The sequence below is a fragment of the Mytilus edulis genome, chromosome 13 (assembly GCF_963676685.1).
Source record: "Mytilus edulis chromosome 13, xbMytEdul2.2, whole genome shotgun sequence".
NCBI classification, from domain to species: Eukaryota; Metazoa; Mollusca; class Bivalvia; order Mytilida; family Mytilidae; genus Mytilus; species Mytilus edulis.
In genome coordinates, this window is record NC_092356.1 from 2529823 (window position 1) to 2549667 (window position 19845).

General features: G+C 33.7%; 2 protein-coding genes across 2 annotated transcripts in view; both read right to left on the reverse strand.

Annotated features, from left to right (window-relative positions):
- LOC139501928 (uncharacterized) overlaps window positions 1–5615 on the reverse strand; it is a 32375-nt gene extending 26760 nt beyond the window's left edge. Inside the window, exon 1 of the mRNA XM_071291230.1 lies at window positions 5570–5615. Coding sequence (XP_071147331.1) covers window positions 5570–5615 — 46 coding nt within the window. The remainder of the gene's footprint in view (window positions 1–5569) is intronic.
- A 4232-nt stretch (window positions 5616–9847) lies between these two features.
- LOC139501929 (uncharacterized) lies at window positions 9848–17487 on the reverse strand. Its single transcript, XM_071291231.1, has 3 exons — window positions 17304–17487; window positions 12312–13995; window positions 9848–10647 (listed from the first exon to the last, which is right to left on the reverse strand). Exons 1-3 carry the CDS (start codon window positions 17485–17487, stop codon window positions 10629–10631), a joined length of 1887 nt encoding a protein of 628 aa, XP_071147332.1. The 3' UTR covers window positions 9848–10628.
- Window positions 17488–19845: the final 2358 nt, after the last annotated feature.

The window sequence follows — 19845 nt, forward strand, 5'->3', positions numbered from 1 at the left end:
ACACTATCATGCTATATCGTGGCGGTGAGTTTATATTGATGGAAGAGGCCGAAGTCCCCGGAAAGACTTTCGGTAGGAAAAACTAATAATTCTGTTAAATTAAGATTGGAGTCGAGCTTACCTGCCACGTGTGGGATTCGAACTCACAACCTTCATGTAAGTGTTGACAGGCTAGATACTTGGACTACTCGCCAACCGAGTATATATATATATATATATATATATAAAAGACTATGTGTTATGATTGCCAATGAGACAACTCTCCACAAATCACCAAATGGCACAGAAATTAACAACTATAGGTCACCGTACGGCCTTCAACAATGAGCAAAGCCCATACCGCATAATCAGTTATAAAAGGCCCCTTAATGACAAATGTAAAACAATTCAAACGAGAAAACTGACGACATAACTTATGTACAAAAAATGAATGAAAAACAAAAACCGGTATGTAACACATCAACAGACGACACCCCACTGAATTACAGGCTCCAGACTTGGGACAGGTGCATATTCGTACGGGAACATATTAATGTGAAATGAATATTAACCCTGTTTTGTAATAGACCAATACCCTGAGTCGGATTTTTAACATGCTACTTCACAGAAATCCATTTCACCTTACCCGGACAGATTATTCTGATAAATATGAGAAAATGAGAGAAAAAATAAAACAATAGTGTTTGTCCTGGAACAAGGAAGCACACGTCCTCCTGCCAACACTTCATGTTTACATCACGATGACCGTGAGGGCATTCCGATGTATTGTCGCAACAGAGATTTGACTTTCGACTTTGAGTGGTACATGTTACCGATCGTATAAAAACGCAGACATAAGCCAGTGCAAAATAGCATTCTTTGTCGCTGCAAGTAATACTCATAAAAAAATATTTTTTAGAACATATTAAATTAATTATATGAAAATGTTGCGTCGTTAGAAATATATTTTTAAGTTATAAGTAAGTTATATCTAGGCACACATACAGGACAATTGTGTTAACGCATTCGGAAGAACATCTCAAAAACGTTTATAAATACGGGAAAAATGAATGCCTACATAAATCCAAACTATTTGAAAATCCGAATTATTATGAAGTGTTTTCATCATGCACTTGCACTGCACTATTATTAGAATAGTAGAATAGAATGCTATAGCATTTGGATAAAAATTATGTATACATGTAACTGTTATATATAGAATAATAGGTAGTTTCGTTTTTGATACTGACTATATCATGTTGAATATCTAGACGAACCCGTTCATCCTCCACGCAAGAACTTGTCTCAGAAAAAAATATATCTCTGTAAGTTAACCTCACTTTCAGGTATTGTGATGTGATTTTCTTTAAGACAAGTGCGTGTGACCATCAACGAGAACTTGTGGTCATCCGATGTTCAGTACTTCAGTCCTTTGATACTTTCTGTTTCAGTAAATATTACATAAGCCAATGACATTCAGCCTTCAAATTTTTGAAGGTGTATATAAATCCGACAAAACCGAGAATCCCAAATGGTCTTTAAACAGAATATAGAATGGAGCGTTTTCAGATCCGCGTAAGCATAGCTTGGACACACAATAGCTGTGATTTAATTAGATTTGTGTCTGAATGAACATAGAAATACTATATTTATTTTTTGTTTACTGAGGCCTGGTGGTCTCTGACATATAGAGAGTTGTGTTTTTTTTTTTTTTTTTAGTGAAGATTTACGGCGGTGACTTTTAATATTTTAGGTTTACCTTTAAAACTACAATAGATTAAAAAAAAATGCTGCAATGTGTCTGAATATAGTTTATGGTAAATTTTGAGGTTTCTCGTTTGAATTGTTTTACATTGTCATTTCGGGGCCTTTTGTACTGACTATGTGGTATGGGCTTTGCTCATTGTTGAAGGCCTTACAGTTGTCTATTTCAGTGTTAATTTCTGTTTCATTTTAGTCTCGTGTGGAGAGTTGTCTCATTGGCAATCATACCACGTCTTCTTTTTTATATTATAAGAACAGATTTAAAAATAAGTAAATTATAATTATTGTCATTTTCATCATAGGTGGTGAGGACGGCGTAGGAAAGATGGGAATTCCTCTAATTTATTTTCCAAGTTTTACCGTGAAATAGGGAAAAAGCAATCATTCCAAAGACATAAACTTTTCACGACTCCCCCCCCCCCCCCCCCTAAAAGAAATACAAGAGAACAATTACACACAACTTTCTCAATACGTTAAAAAAATCTCCATTGAAATAAGTTGAAAATAAACAATCTGTATATACAAATATGTGAACATTACCAAACCTGACCATTTTGCATTTCGCGGGCAGTACGTGGATTAAGCATGCAGTCTCCGAATTGTGATATTTTGGCTTATTCTGAGGAAAAAAAGATTGTTTCAAAGACAAAAAAAGTACAAAACACTACATGTATACGTCATATCACAAATATATCCGACTTTGTATGGTTTTGGAGGAGTAACACTACATAGTCATTATACATCTTTAATACCACCTATATTATTCAATAAAATTTTATAAAACAAACCATCTCGCCATATTATGCATGAGTAGATAATTTTATAGCTATTGTTGTGAAATATTTTTAAAACTGACTGTGAGTTCAATGATGCATTTTGCAATTAATAGAAATAAGAAGATGTGGTATGAGAGCCAATGAGAAAACTCTCCGTCCAAGTCATAATTTGTAAAAGTAAACACTCATAGGTCAAAGTACGACCTGCAACACGTAGCTTTTGCTAAACCCAAATAGCAACCTATAAAGAGCCTCAAAATTTATTTTATCATATTTTTGCCACAGCCGCAATTTTTTCAAATTAGCTCCTGCATTAATTGATCTTTAAATTATCTCCCTCTGAACTGTATAAAACGTTGATTTTGTTAAATTGCGTTGTCTCATTTTTCCTATTAATTGCACTCTCGCTAGCGATGGACACATATTTGAGCCGGGTTTATAGTTTACAGAAGCAGATCGGAATCAGTTATGACGTAGACAGTAATCATTCTAATCGTAATCATGTTCATTGACCATAAGGACGATGAAAGTACATCATATAATGACGTTCCGACATTATATAATGAAGTAAACAAAACCACATAATATAAGATTACAAGCACATAATATAATGACACAACCACATCATGTAAAGATATTTGCACATAATATAATGGTAACTGCACATCATATATAAATATATGTACACATGATATAAGTATATTTGCACATGGCATAAGTATATTTGCACATCATATAAGGATCGTAGTACATAATATAAGTACGTTTGCACATCATATAAGAATGTTTGCACATCATATAAGTACATTCGCACATCATATAAGTACATATGCACATCATATAAGTATATTTGCACATCATATAAGTATATAAACACATCATATAAGTATATATGCACATCATATAAGTATACATGCACATCATATAATGATGTTTGCACATCATGTAAGGATATTTGCACATCATATAATGACAATTGCACATCATATAAAGGTAAATGCACATCATATAAAGACAATGGTTATAAAAAGACAGGGTTGGCGTTCCATACCAGAACAATGCACTATCATTATATATATATACGTATAAAAACAGTAATGGCTATTTAAAAATTTCACTTTAGATTTTCCAAATGATATTTGGTGGAAGTGTTAAGTATGTTATCTTGAATCTAATAAAAGGACACAAGCAGTTACATTTTTAGATAAAAGAAATTTTACTATTTCAAACCTTTATTTCAATTTGTTCGAATTCGTTTACCTGTTAAAATAGGTAATTTTATACAAAATAGATTTAGGTATAAGGAAGTGGTATTTAAAATGAAAGAAAAACGTCATCGTTTAAAAACATGAAACTTTACTATTGCATGCAACGTTGTCACATCCTGTTAGAATATTTAATTTTCATTGAACAAAATACACATGGTTTGTATGCGTCACGGTACAAGGAACTTATATCAAACACATATTGTACAAAATAATTTCACATTCTCCAATGACAGTCACGTGATCTTTGTTTATTTTTTCCGTTGGGTACTTCAATATTGGTGATTGATGCGCTGAGTTTTGGTACTTCCTTTTTTCTTTATTCGTTGGGTACTTGGATGTTGGTGATTGATGCGTTGAATTTTGGTACTTCCTCTTTTACTTTTTCGTTGGGTATTTGGATGTTGGTGATTGATGCGTTGAATATTGGTACTTCCTCTTTCCTTTTTCGTGTGAAAACTTTGATAAATACAGTTATCGTTCCAAATAGATGTAAAATTTTATCTCTACATGATTTAAAAAATATTCGACAATTATTTTTCTTAGGGGTTAGTGTTCCCCATTTAACAAAAAAGTATGATAAATGTAATATATTGATGTCTTTATCTTTTTTTTATATTAATACAAAGCCCACTAATTTAGATATCTCAGCATATATATAAATTAAAAAAGTATGAATTCAAAAATTATTTAATATCGTAATTTAATCATCTATCTTTTATAAATGACAAAGTTGTCTTCACTAACGTTTCATGGCTAGATCCAAAGTTTTCCAGAAAATGTTATTTTCATTTAATGTGTCTGTTTTACGAATGTGGTCATTGGCGTCCAATGACACCATTTGCATTACACATTGCGGTATTTCTGATTTGGTAATCCTCTCCAAGCTTATAACAATTATTTTTGCTTGTAACCCAATAAAATGCTCAATTCCAACAGTAGCTTCATAGCTCGCCCATTCATTGTTCACAAACTCATTTGAAATAATTAAGATCATCTTTTTACATTTTGAAATGGAATTACTTATGGCAGGTCTATTTTTACCAGGCCGTACATCCCCATCTCCTCTGTCTGACAAAAGAAGTTTATAATTGCGTCTCTCTTCTAGAAATGAACGCAGCGGTCCCTACACCCATTCATATTCGCCTTCGCAATAAGCTATATATGCATCATATTCAAGTGTTTCTTCTTTTGACTTCTGGAAAAGTGGATTGGCCATTCCAATAAATAAACAAAAGTATTGTAGGTGCAATTTGTAGCGATATCCAAGTAGGATAAATAATAGAAGTACACCGAATAAAGTTGCAGAAAAAATTAACCATACTGTCGTAATACATCTTATTCTCATAATTTGCAATTGATTGTAGACAACTTTTGTTGTAATATTTCCATCGCTTCCGACACACGAATAACTACCATTGCTGTCAAGTTTCACTTTAGTAGTAAATAACCAGTCTACAAAATCTAATGAAGCACAAGTACACACAAGAGGGTTGCCCTCTAATAAGACTGTCATTGTTCTGTTTGATTTTTCAAATAGCACTTCAATCGCGTCAGTTTCTTTAGTTGTTAAATACGCTATTTTGTTGTTTCTGATGTTAAGGAAACTAAGAATGTTCAAGTCTTCTAGATTTAATGGAATACTTGTGAACAAATTTCCTTCAAGTATCAAACATTGTAAACTGTCTAATTGACTTTTAAATGTTGAAGTTCTGAATTGGTTTTCGAATGCATTTCTTGAAAAGCCTATATTCTGCAAATGTTTCAGTCCGTCAAGGAATTTACCTTGGTGATCCTCTTTAAGACCAACAGTTAGTGAAGAACTTTGCATTATTAACTGTTCCAAATTGACGGCAGATTTCAGAAGGTTGGGTTTTAAAAGTCCGCATTTGAAATGTGAAACATTAAGTATTACCACACTCTGAAGTCCATTAACTGTGTAGTTGCAGTCCGCAAGTGATGTGTATGTAAAATCAATGATTTTCAATCGTGTGATACCCTTGAATGTTATCTACTGTTGATCATGCCAAAATCATGGCCAATTATAAAGGAGGCGTTTAAGAATTCGAGAGAAGAAGGAAGTCTTATTGAGTAATCTTTTTGCTTATCAGTTTTAAGACTATGGTCTCTCGTTCGTCTAGAACTCTCACTCTTTTGTTTTTGAATATTTTAAATAAAGTTACTACTAATTAAAGATATGTCTATTCTCTTGATATTGATAAATAAATTGAAATATAAAAAGATATATTCCTGGTGAAAATCAAATATATTCTTACTTAAGTCTAAAGTCTCAAGACAGTTTCTGTATTTCATTTTCTGGAAGGCGTAATGAATTACGTTTGGTGCGAATATGATGATTACCTAACGGCTTTTGTATAAATGGCTACAAGTCATTAATAGAGAAATCATGCAGAGAAGGTGACGTATAATGACGATGACCATGACTGCGTCTTCGTTGAGGAGTCGAGTTGAAAATATTCATCACATTCACCGAGTTACACGAAGGACTTGATAGAATACCTGTACCATCAATTTTGTCATTGCAACCATAAGGTGTCGCAGTTCCCAATTGTATAATCCAGTAGTCCTCTTTTTGTCTACGGAGAGTCATCGAAAGATTAGGATTGTTAGAGCTATGGTATATATCTTTTCGAGAATGCGAACTGTCATAGAAACGATGGAATGATTGGGCTGATTGAAATGCTGGTATAGAATGTCGTTAGCATTGAGGTTAATGTCTGATCTATGACCGCACATACGTTTGTTCAGCCTTACTTTCGTTTCACCGACGTATACCAATCCGCAAAGGTTGAACTCTAATCCGTAGACGACATTTATCGATTTACAATTCAGATCACCGTAACTTCTGATAAAATATGAGTTCTTGGTCAAATTGCTAGTGAATTCAGCATCTGTAATGAAAATTGCACAAGTTTTGCAGCCTTTGGTCCAACATTTCGAGATGCGACAGTGTTGTACTGTTTCATCAAAAACTAAAATGTCTTCAAGGAGAACTGAACATGGCTGTATATGTGTAATATTGCTATTGTCACTAGGAAGATGATTTGAATGAGTCATGTTTGCGATATTTGTCATGTCTGGTGATGAGGGACACCTGCCGTATCAGACGACACCTTGTCCATGGTGACGTCTGTTTCGGACCTTTTTATACTGGGCGATGTCCGAGCCAGTTTCCTGTTTGATCTTCGCAAATTCATGCAATTGTAGTATTGCTACTGGGCGGATGATGTCCTCGGGACAAAATGTCCACCAGCAGAAACATCGATCCAGTGGTAATAAAAGAGGGACGAAAGATACCAAAGGGACAGTCAAACTCATAAATCTAAAACAAACTGACAACGCCAAGGCTAAAAATGAAAAAAGACAAACAGACAAACAATAGTACACATGACACAACATAGAAAACTAAATAATACACAACACGAACCCCACCAAAAACTAGGGGTGATCTCAAGTGCTTCGGAAGGGTAAGCAGATCCTGTTCCACATATGGCACCCGTCGTGTTGTTTATGTGATAACAAAGGCGGTAAATAGTTTAATTCGGATTTGTAACCTGCTGAAACATCGCAAAAACAAGGTATAAGTTTATCAAGCATCCATAGAGCTAGTGATATCCAGAAAATAATTGTTTTCTGGAAAAAAGAGCATAGTAAATCATAACATTCTGAGAAATTTTCTATTACATCTTTTAAAATATTTTTTAAGAGAGAATAAAAGAGTAATTGAGTGTGAGTAAATGTATTAATTAGAAATTTCTCAGCCACTGAAACAGATATTCGCCATTCTTAACCTTGTTTAGACGATCCATAAACTCCATTGAAGCTAGGATTTTGAGAGCTTTAGTCACTTTTGCGCGCTATGAAAATCAACCTTTGTTTTATGTGCAACAGCAAGGGACCAAGGATATATATTACTAGCCTCATCTTTGATTTGCCAGATTTTAAAGGACTTAGGCATGATTTGCAGTCAGTATTGTATGATTTGACTGTATTGGCCCAGTGGCGATCCTGAAATTTTTAAAAGTGGGGGATCACTAACTGCCTAAGAGGGGGCCCGCTCTAGTCACGTTTCAGTGATTCCCTATTTAAGAGGGTCTGGATTTTTTTTTTTGGGGGGGGAGGTCTGTTATCTGTAAACATTTAATTTTCACTCCTTTTTTTCTCTAATTTTCAAAAACTTAAGCCCTTTTTTCACTAATCTTCAAAAAATTAGACCACTCATTTCTCTAATCTTCATTTTTTAAGGGCATTATTTTTCAATCATTTAACCCAATCAAAACCCTCATATAAGCAACCTATTTTTTTTTCCAAAAAGGGGAGAGGTCCTCCCTTAATCCACCTCTGTGGCCCTTATAATGAAAGATTCTGACATGCGATGTGGAAACTTAGTTCACAATTTCTCTTCAGTTTGTTCCAGAGGACATTCCTGATCAACAAAAGTTTGATTCAAGGAATAACAACAGAAATTAACTTGCAATGATTATATCACTGCATAATCCGTATTCTAATAAAACGTTTAAATCGATATTTAGAAATCATTTCTAATAAGTTGGAACTGTATACAATCCTTTTTGAAACGAGTAAGTAAGTAAGTAAGTAAGTAAGTAAGTAAGTAAGTAAGTAAGTAAGTAAGTAAATGTTTATTATAGTGACATGTGTAATCACATTTCAGTAAAGTACAAATATATTACATACACAATCAAATACACCCGACCCATTGGGTCTATAAGTCACTTTCAAATCATAAAACGTAATTCTTTTATCACGGATTTCAAACAAATTAATGAAAGAGGGACGAAAGATACCAAAGGGACAGTCAAAGATAAGATTAAACTAAATTTCAAAATAATTAATTCAAACTGAAATATTCAAACTTATATAAAAAAAGTGAAGTTATTAGAAGATCAATTTAGTAAATGTCAAGTTGAATGCATAATAAATTAATATTAATAATAAAAAAACTGGAAATATTCAGATTGACCACGAAGTAACCTTTTTACATTTTCATATTACAGTCAAATACAATCAATACTGTCAACTGGAATTGCAATATAATGTTTATCAAACTGTTCATGTATATAACACTTCACGTCTATGCCGGAACGCTTTCACTGTATACTTAGACAGCTTTCTAGGATAGTTTGTCATCAAAAGGATAATTTTTTCATCGTTTGTCATATTTAATAGTTCATTGCCAGAAAATATATCATTAAAAGTAGATTGTCTCAAGTCATTATATAAGGAGCAGTGGAGAATAAAGTGACACTCATCCTCCATGGAATTGCTGTTACAAAACTTACATAAGCGTTCATCCACGAGTATAACGACTGAAATGAGGTAATAAAGAAATCAAGAACAGATCACATTTACTATTTTTGGTTTTAAAAAGAGACGAAAACGGGAAGTGACACGTGGTTGACAAATCGAAACGAGTCCGGATTTATCAGGAAATTATTATTGTTCGGTTTAAGTTCTTTTAGTAAAAGATTTATCTTTGTATCTCTCGTTTAATTGATTTTAAATGATTTCGTATTTTACAATTTTAATCAGGGTCTATAAATATTCATAAATACTTTCACGCATGCGTAGCACTCAGTACAGGAAGTACATGTTTAACTCGTGAAGACTTCCCTAAAAAAAGTTTGAATACATTTCTATATTTGAAATGGAAATTGTCGAAAGTTTTTTGATGGCAATTTATATCAATTATGACACAAATGCATTTGAATGAAGAATCTACGACAAACGAACTTCAAATTGTGATCGTTTGAGAAATATTGAAATTCAAATGCGAACTGTCCCGGGAAACAATTTCCATCAAATGACGAAAACTATAGTATACTCATGGTTGTTGAAATTCCAACTGACTGATTTTTCTGGAATAATAATTATGATGGTCAATTATGAGGTTTATCAATAATTAACGGATTAGTGACCCTTCTGATGGCGATAATCGGATTGGTTGTAATCACAACTTGTAACACATGTTGAAGATGTTAATTACCTGGGGTAATAAACTTGTCAAAAACATGAAGACAGGTAAATTTATTGTTTCTTAATGCGAAATTATTTTTACACTTTTAAAATTTTAGTGATGAAATTTATTTAAAATACTTTCGTCAATCCGAAAACCCTTTCGTAAATTACGAAAGTGACGAGCGCTAGCATTCGGTACAAAAAGTACCCCGTGTTTTATAATAGTTTGTTTGACACTATGACTTGGCCATGAGTTATTTGATCGTGTTATCCAATATACTGAAGGAAATATCTACGTTTTACAATGCAGAGAGCAGGCAAATCAAAATTTCTTTTTTCGTCATTTATACACGGTCTATGAATTGTCATGCGCATATCAATTTCAAACAAGAATATTATTTTTTGTATATAATGCATTCGAACAATAGTGTTTACCATTATCGTCTTCACATCATTACAAAAGTCTCTTTGAGGCAGAATTGTCAATTCATCCGAGGATATTTCCAAACAAGGTCTATGAATTGTCATGCGCATATCATTTCCAAACAAGAATATATTTTTTTATTTAATGCACTCGAAAATTAAGTGTTCATCTTCACAATATTACAAAAGTCGCATTGCGGCAGAATTGTTCGATTCATCCGGTTAGATTTCCAAAGACTGTAAGAAAGCTTGTCGTGCGGATTCCTTGTCGCCAAATAATTGTAAAGCAATGCCCAATAAAGTGTAGGACTCCGCTGTACTCCTCACATCTGCCATCAAATATATTTTTCCTATAACAATTTTTAAATCTTGAATAGAATCCTGACAATGTCTAACATCATTGAGGTGATAATGACAAAGAACACTAAGGAAATAAACATACCCTGTGGATGGAATATAATATGTGTTATTACATCCCTCCATTAAAAGTTCATCTGGTGTTAACGTTGAATTCAATTTTAATTGTATAAGATCTACGAATAGTATTTTCAGAAGATATGCCACACTCGTCTTGTTGAATGACAGCAGTTTAAGCGACTGGTAATGGATTTCTGATAGAGTCATTCCAAAGAACAGTTTATCGGGAGTACATTTCGATATAGAATACCCAATGATGTGTAAAGCGTTCCTGTATTGCTTTGTTTTGTAAAACAATGAAGCTATCGTAAGCCATCCAGAAACAGCGTCATGATAGATATTTGTTAGAAGAGTACTTAAACAGGATTTGTACTGTTTGTATTGGTATTTATTGTTGATAATTGCACCATCGAGTGGTAAACGCTGAGCTAATCTTCTGCACCTCTGTGAAATGTAATATGCATATAATTGCTTTATTGAAAAATGGTGACACCATATGTTGTGGAATAATCCTGTGTTGATTATATCTAACAAAAAATAAGTTTCAAAAAAAAATATTTGCCAAATACACAATACTGGATTGCACTATTTTCTTAACGTCATTTATATAAAATGTAAATGATTCAATTGGAAAATTCCACATCAATACATCAAAGTTAGATATTTTATCTGAAAATAAAATGCATTGCCAACCATAGCTGTGTAACGTGTTTAATTTGTTTAAAAGTACATCACGAGCACGGCCCTCTATTTTGTTCTCGAACATGTCGTTTTCTGGAATGAAGTAATGTGAACAAACTGAGTACTCGACACAATATACTAACCTGCTGAAACAATGCATAAAACAAGGTATAAGATTATCAGGCTTCCATACAGATGATGGTAGCTCTTCAGATATCCAGAAAATAATTGTTTTCAGGAACTAAGAACAGAGTTAATCTTTACATTCAGAGTAGTTTACTATAACATCTTTTAGAATAATTTTCATGAGAGCATATCAGAGTAATTTAATGTGAATAAATGTATTAATTAGAAGTTTTTCAGCCACCGAAAAAGATACTCGCCATTCTAGACCCTCTTTAGGCGATTCGTTATCTCCGACTGGTACAAAAAGTACAACGTGATTTATAATACTTTTGTTTGACGTTATGACTTTGCCATGAGCTCCTTTATCATGTTACCCACTGAACTGCAAGAGATACCTACGTTTAACAATGTAAATAGCAAGCAAAATCAAAAGTTTTTTTGGCGTCAGTTATACACCCAACAAGAATATAACTTATTTTATATAATGCACTGAAAAATAGTGTTTACCATTATCCTCTTCACAGTATTACAAATAAAGGTGACAGTAGTATACCGCTGTTCAAAACTCGTAAATCTATGGATAAAAAACAAAATTGGGGTAACAAACTATAACTAAAACTAAAACAAAAGTCTCCTTGAGGCAGAATTGAGCGTTTCATCCGGGAATATTTCCAAAGACTGTAAGAACGCTTGTCGCGCGGATTCCTTGTCGCCAAATAATTGTAAAGTAATTCCCAATAAAGTGTAGGCCTCTGCTGTACTCCTCACATCTGACATCAAATATTTCTCTCCTATAACACGTTCTAGACCTTCTAAGGAATCCTGACACTGTCTAACATTATTGAGATGATAATGACAAAGAACACTCAGGAAGTATGCATACGCTGCGGATGGGAAGAAACATGGTTTATTCCATCCCTCCATTACAAGTTCGTCTGGTGTTAACGTTGAATTCACATGATATCGTATAAGATCTACGAATATTATTTTCAGAAGATATACAACACTCTTCTTGTTGAATGGCAGCAGTTTAAATGACTCGTAATGGATATCTGACAAAGTCAATCCGAAGAAGAACAGTTTATCGGAAGTACATTTCGATATAGAATACCTAATGATGTGTAAAGCTTTTCTGTATTGCTTTGTTTTGTAAAACAATGAAGCTATCATAAGCCATCCAGAAACAGCGTCATGATAGACATTTGTTAGCAGAGTACTTAAACAGGATTTGTACTGTTTGTATTGGTATTTATTATTGATAATTGCACCATTAAGTGGTAAACGCTGAGCTAGAATCCTGCACCTATGTGAAATGAAGTACGGATATAGTTGCTTTAGTGAAAAATGGTGACACCATATGTTGTGTAATAATCCTGTGTTGAATATATCCAACTCAGAATCAGTTTGTAAGAAAACATTTGCAAGATACAAAATACTGGATTGCACTATTTTCTTAACGTCATTTATATATAATGTAAATGGTTCAATTGGAAAACTCCACATCGCTACATCAAAGTTAGATATTTGATCTGAAAATAAAATGCATCGCCAACCATAGCTGTGTAACGTGTTTAATTTTTTTAAAAGTACATCACGAGCACGGCCCTCTATTTTGTTCTCGAACATGTTGTTTTCTGGAATGAAGTAATGTGAACAAACTGAATGCTCGACACAATAGACTAACCGGCTGAAACATCGCATAAAACAAGGTATAAGATTATCAGGCTTCCATACAGATGATGGTAGCTCTTCAGATGTCCAGAAAATAATTGTTTTAAGGAAATACGAACAGAGTAAATCTTTACATTCAGAATCATTTGCTATAACATCTTTCAAAGTTATTTTCAAGAGAGCATAGCACATTAATTGGGTGTGAGTAAATGTATTGATTAGAAATTTTTCAGCCACTGAAAAAGATATTCGCCATTCTAGATCTTCTTTTGGTGATCCGTGAAATCCGATCGGTACAAAAAGTACCCCGTGATTTATAATACTTTGTTTGACATTATGACTTGGCCATGAGCTACTTGATCTTGTCATCCAATTTACAGCAGAAGGTATCCACGTTTTACAATGTAAAGATAAGGCGTAATCTAAATCTCCTTTTTTGTTAGTTATACACGGTCCATGAATTTGTTTGCCTTTATCCCCAAACACTAAAAATTTTCCCTTATGTAATGCACTCGAAAAATAACGTTTACCATTATGTTCTTCACAGCATTCCAAATTATACTGATTCCTGCTATATTCTAGTCTTAATTGAGTAAAACCAGGCTTTACATCGTCTGTATCCATGGACAGATAAGTTATACTTGGATCAAAGTCGGGTTGTTTATCCGCATTCACCTTAATATATTTTATTACTTGCATTATATCTAAATCACTTCCTCGCATTTCAAGTCCTTCCCCGTAGCTTCCACTTGTTATACATGTAAATGACTTGCTACTTGACAAATTATCTCTCACCGTGTTCATTAATCTGACTGTTTTAACATGTTCTTCTGTTCCTACGATGTTTTGACACAGATAGTTATACAGAGCTAGTGATATGTTTGGTATACTAGTGTCTGTAATTAGAAAAATAAAACAAACATGGTAAAAACATTGTTCAAGGGTTTATATCAAATACTGTACATTTATAATCTCTTAACTAATTTTGTTGACAGTTAAGTTCTCCACAGTACATTTGTTTTGAACATTAAACTTAAATCAAACGAGATTTGAATATGCAGATGATGTGACATAATAAAAATATTAGTAGAGTAAAGTTCAAAATAAATGAATTTGCGTCAGGAAAAAGTTCTTAAATACATAAGTGGACTTACAAATCAAAATAAAGAAATAAGAGACACAAATTAAACGTAATGTTGGAGAAAACGTATTTCCTTCAAACTCTTCCATAATATAGATTTTCATTTTTTTTTCTTTTTAAAACGCCTATTAAAGTATGGGTGACGGTACTATTTTTCATACTCAAACTGTAAAAGTCGTGCAAAATTTTCCTATTTTGTTTGAATTACTTTAATTATATTTCCTGTTAAAGTAATCTCTCCCTGAATATATTAGTTGGATATTTTTAAAACATCTTAACAAGGAATCGATTACTTGTAGTGCCTCCCCATGCTTCAGGTTTATGCTCTTATAATACACTAGATTATGGAGTGTGTGTCTGAGCGAGAACTTCTCTAGTTCATTACTTTAGGAATATTTTTCTAAAAGTAGTATTTCAATATTCAGCCCCATTCTACTTTTTAGTCAGACGTCTGTCGCTATACCATATCTTTTTCGGGTAATTAATACGGATAGCGTTTGACATCTTTAGCCGAAAAGATTTATCATTTTTACATAATTTGGTTACCCTTTATTGGGTTTTGAGTGTGTTACTACTTCGTTCATTCAAACAAGCAGAGAATCATAAGTACAATATACATAGAAACGCGACGTCACATCGTCAGTGGCGACGGAACACAAACGAACACATAACGTTCCCGCAATCCTCGACATCCTGAGGGCAACCGAAATGAAAATTACTAAAGAAAAATGATAAAATTTACAATCACTAAAAATACAAAAAGATTTTACTTTCACTGTCTCTGTAATTTACGATACTTAAAATTACTCCTGAAAATTACTTTAACTAATTCACAATTGTCTTTCAATTTTCTCCTCCGTCATTGAATTTAATTGATACGTAAAAGTCCTTTTTTGTCTACTTTTGTCGGGAACGAAGTGAATAGTGCGTTTTACTATTTTTACTAGTTGGTCCTTGCAATTCCAACGGATATAATTTAACAATTGGTCGGTTTGTAATACCACTATCTGTTTTGATGATAGCAGTGCGGATAAATCCATCTTTTCCACGAATCAACTCCTTCACGACGGCTAACCTCCACATAAGTCTATTGGAATCGTTGTGAACTTGGACGATGTGTCCTACTTCAATAGTTTGAACGTTATTACCAGTTGCATGGTGGAATTCTCGTAAGGATGTTAAGTATTCATTCCTCCAACGTGTACGGAAATGTTCAATTAGTTTATGTTGTCTTTGAAGTTTTTTGTTACAAGACGAATGGTTAGAATTATGAAAGTTTGAAATATCATCATTGAAGTTTACTGGTTATTGTTCTTGACTGGAACTGTGCCTGACAACAAATATCCGAGTTTAGAGCTTTTGGGAATTTTGGATCTTCAATGCTCTTCAAGTTTGTACTTGTTTGGCTTTATAAATATTTTGATATGAGCGTCACTGATGAGTCTTATGTAGACGAAACGCGCGTCTGGCGTACTAAATTATAATCCTGGTAACTATTTACAGCAGTCGAACCATTTCCACGTTTAACTTTATCTTGCACTATATTCCAATAAAAGTCTGCTCCAATTAGAAGAGTAAGTTCAAACGACTCTGCGTCTGTAACGGGGTGGGCTAGAGAAAATCCATGTAGATAGTGAAGTCCCTGCGTGACTTTTCTACTCTGGCTCTGAAGCGGTGATGCTATGGTGGGTACTTTTAGTACTTTTATAGGTATAATCTCTCCATTATTGGCTTTCAACTGTACCGTGGTTTTGTCTAAATTTCTAATACCGCTAGTTTTATTCCCGAAAGAAATATATTCAGATTTTCGGATCCCTCTTTCTGTATATTTAATTTAGTAGCTAAGTCTGCAGTAATACAAACCGTTGTGCACCCTCGTCGAAAAGTATGTTTGCCTCTGCTGTATTTTTCACCGACATTGCCTGAGCTACTGCTGTTTTCAGCAAAACGGTTGAAGTTTTTTGACTTGCCGATGTGTACAACATTGACGTTTCTGTGTTGTCTTTATCTTCTGATTGACAAATGATTGATGTGTTGTATTTTTCTTGCGAATTGATGTATGATGTTTACGATGGCAACTTATACAGTCGTATTTAGAGCGACATTCTGATACTCTGTGCGTACCAAAACAATTAAAGCACAATTTCTTCTCTATAATAATGGCTATTCTTTTTTCATGTTTGGCGACATTCGTGCAGTCATTGGAAAAGTGGTCCCCCTCACAGAATATGCATGCTTTTTATTGTGCGGAATTAATTGTTTTTTTTCATACCTTGATACGTCGATGTTTTCCCTTGTGAGCGATTTTTGCCAAAATCCTTCTTAAACACTTGCTACAAAATTTGCGGTGTGATTAGCCGTCGGCGTTTGATACATGTATTCATTATGTCCTGATTCTTGAATTGAAAGTTCTCTGCAAATAGCGTCTCGTAGTTTCTGTATATTCCAATCATCACTTCCGTTTTCCCTTGTAATATTTTTCCTGAAATCTGGCGGCAATTTCCCTAGAAAAACTGGAATCAGTAATGAACCAAACATTTCTTGGCATGGTCCTAATGATTCTAGATGTATGCCTCCGACTTATCGTAAAATGCTCTTAAACTCTCTAAACGCTCATCAGGCACCGGCATATCCAAAAGTGATCTCATGTATGCATTGATTATCTTGTGGGTTTGACCAAAACGATTCTTTAAAAGCTCAATAGCCTTGTAGTAATTTGGGTTGGTCATGGTGAGGCCTGAAACTACGTGTGCGGCATCTGATTGCAATAAGGACTTCAAATATGAAAATTTGTGAATGTCGGATAGTGTACTGTTATGATGAATAGTCGATTCAGATGAACCAAGAAATATTGCCATTCTAATATATCACCGCTAACATTTGGTAGCGTTAACTTGGGTAGGCGATGATTTTGGCTTGAGGTTGAACTTGTTTGTGATAGCTCCCGACTGGAATACGTAAATGGGTTTGAATGTAGAATAAATTCTTGGGCATTGCTATCTTGAATTGAAGAAGTGGCGGTGGCGACGGGTTTCAAGAACTTTTTGTATTTTCGAATTTTACTTTCTAACTCTAAATAGTCGATATTGGCTAAAGTTTTCTTTTTCTTTTCAACTGCTTCCAATAATGTACACTTTTCCTCCGGGTCTAAAGGCGTATGAACGATGGCGTCCTCCAGTTTGTTAAAAACTTTCGTCACCGCTGCTCTGTTCCCCTCTCTTAACGATTTCAATCTAATTATGTCCATTAGCTCTCTCCGTTAGTCAAGGCTCCAATGTCGGGTTTTGAGTGTGTTAGTACTTTGTTCATTCAAACAAGCATAGAATCATAAGTACAATATACAAAGAAACGCGACGTCACATCGTCAGTGGCGACGGCAAACAAAAGAACGCATAACGTTCGCGCAATCCTCGACACCCTTCTATCGACAAGTGTCGTGCCAAATAATGACTTACATGTCCCCATCTTTCCACCAACAATACGATAAAGTCAGCGTTTAATGGTCGCACATTTTCTTTAAAATTTTAAACTGATATAACTTGAAAATCAAACAGTATTATTTATTTACTCACATGAAACAAACCGGGATGCGGTATTCAGTACGTAGGTGAAACTGGACGATATTTATCTAAACGCACTCAAGAACATCTGTATCGTTTTAAAAGACCTAATAAATTCAAAAGTATCATTTATCAACACCTTAAGAAGCACAATCATCCTATTAAACATTTAGTAGTTCAACCTTTGGAAGTAGTAAATAAGCATCCTGGTGAATCTCATTCAAAGTTTGTATGATCACGGAAAATAATTAAATTGGATTAAAACAATACAGACAGTCTGCCCTCTTGTTCTTAATGATAATATCATGGGAATTGGCAATATATCAAGAACCGATTATGTTAACATTTTGGATATAGTTTCTAAAACTGTTCGAAAAAACCGTGTTCATGGTCGTAGACAAAATCGCAATCAAAGAAAATTTTGGACTAATCATAACAATATTTCGGACCTAATTTCTATTTCAAAAAACAATGGCAGACATTATCTGTTAACAAAGCTCTGTTCATTATCGATTAATAGGTTAAATAAAATTTTAGAGGATTGCTACACAATTTCATATAGTAGTCCTAAGTATGAAATCGTTCAAATTATAATGGCATATTGTTACTCTAAACTGTTTCCAAAAATTGATCGTCCTGAAGATCATAAAATCATTTTATTAAAATAAATTATGTCAAAAAGGTTTTGATTGTGTAAATATTGCCTGTATTTTAAACGATCAATCTGTTAAAGAACAAATTCCTAGATATTTTGATAATACTGAGCTCCCTCTCATTTGTTATATTTAAAAGAAATCTACCCGGAAATTTGTGTTTAATTATAGCCAATTTTTAAGATGTTAATATCAGAAAAAATACACCTACTTCATGTAATTGCAGTAATTCCGAATACATTTATGGACCCATTTCCCATGTTATAACAGGATATCTTAACATCGTTCCAGACAAGAGTGAAAATCATTCCTCAGTAAAGGACATCAATACTGTCCCCCGTCAATTATTAATTGGAATGAGTGTCGTAATATAATCCACGACTCACTCAGTACTTACTGTTTGAAATAGATAAAACGGGAAAAAGCTGACAAAAAAATCTTTGAACTCTTTTTTTTAATTCAGTAATGAACATAGTTGATATACGTATGTAACATTTAAAAGAACATTTTATCCTTAAGAATAACCACAATAAACCTATTTCGCGTATCAAACATAAACTAAAAGAACTAGCCAAGGAATTTGTTTTTGTCCCGGCGGATAAAGCTGCTAATCATATTATAATAGTTTGACGTAAATTTTACATTGAGGTTCTACAAAAAGAAATCACCAATTCACCAAAACTCCAACCGACTCCATTTTCAGAAAACAACATCTGTAACAAACATAAACTTTTAGCTACCGCTGTACAAGCAGAACCAAAAACAGTGAAAGTCCGAACTATGTATTTGCTTCCGAAGCTACACAAAACACCTTACACATATAGATTTATTTACTTCAAGCCATTGTTCCACTACTAAATTATCTATTCGTCTTACCAGTACACTTGGTACAGTCAAAAACCTGATAATAAATTGTTCACATAAGGCCTTCTAAAATATTGGAATTAATTACTTTTGGAGTGTGAAAAACTCGTGGGAAGTACTTGATAAATTGCATGCTTATATTGGTGATTTTGAATCTGTTCAAAGTTTGGTTGTTTATACCCTATATATCATTGCCTCACATTCTCATTAAGAGAAAAATCACACACTTAATTAAATGGGCATTTAAAAGTCAAAATGTGAATATATATGTTCAAACTCTATTAGGTCATTTTTAGTAGCAATAAACAAAAAAACTATGTCAATTGAACATGCTTTGATACTATATCTGCCCTTGAATTTATACTACATAACATTTTTGTTCGCTTTGCAGATTCGCCAGGTTATCGGAGTATCAATGGGGACTAACTGTGCACCACTTATTGCTGACCTGTTTTCGTATTGCTATGAGTTACAATTGATGACAAAAATCAGCAAAGACCCATCGAAACATATGGCTTTTTCAATCCG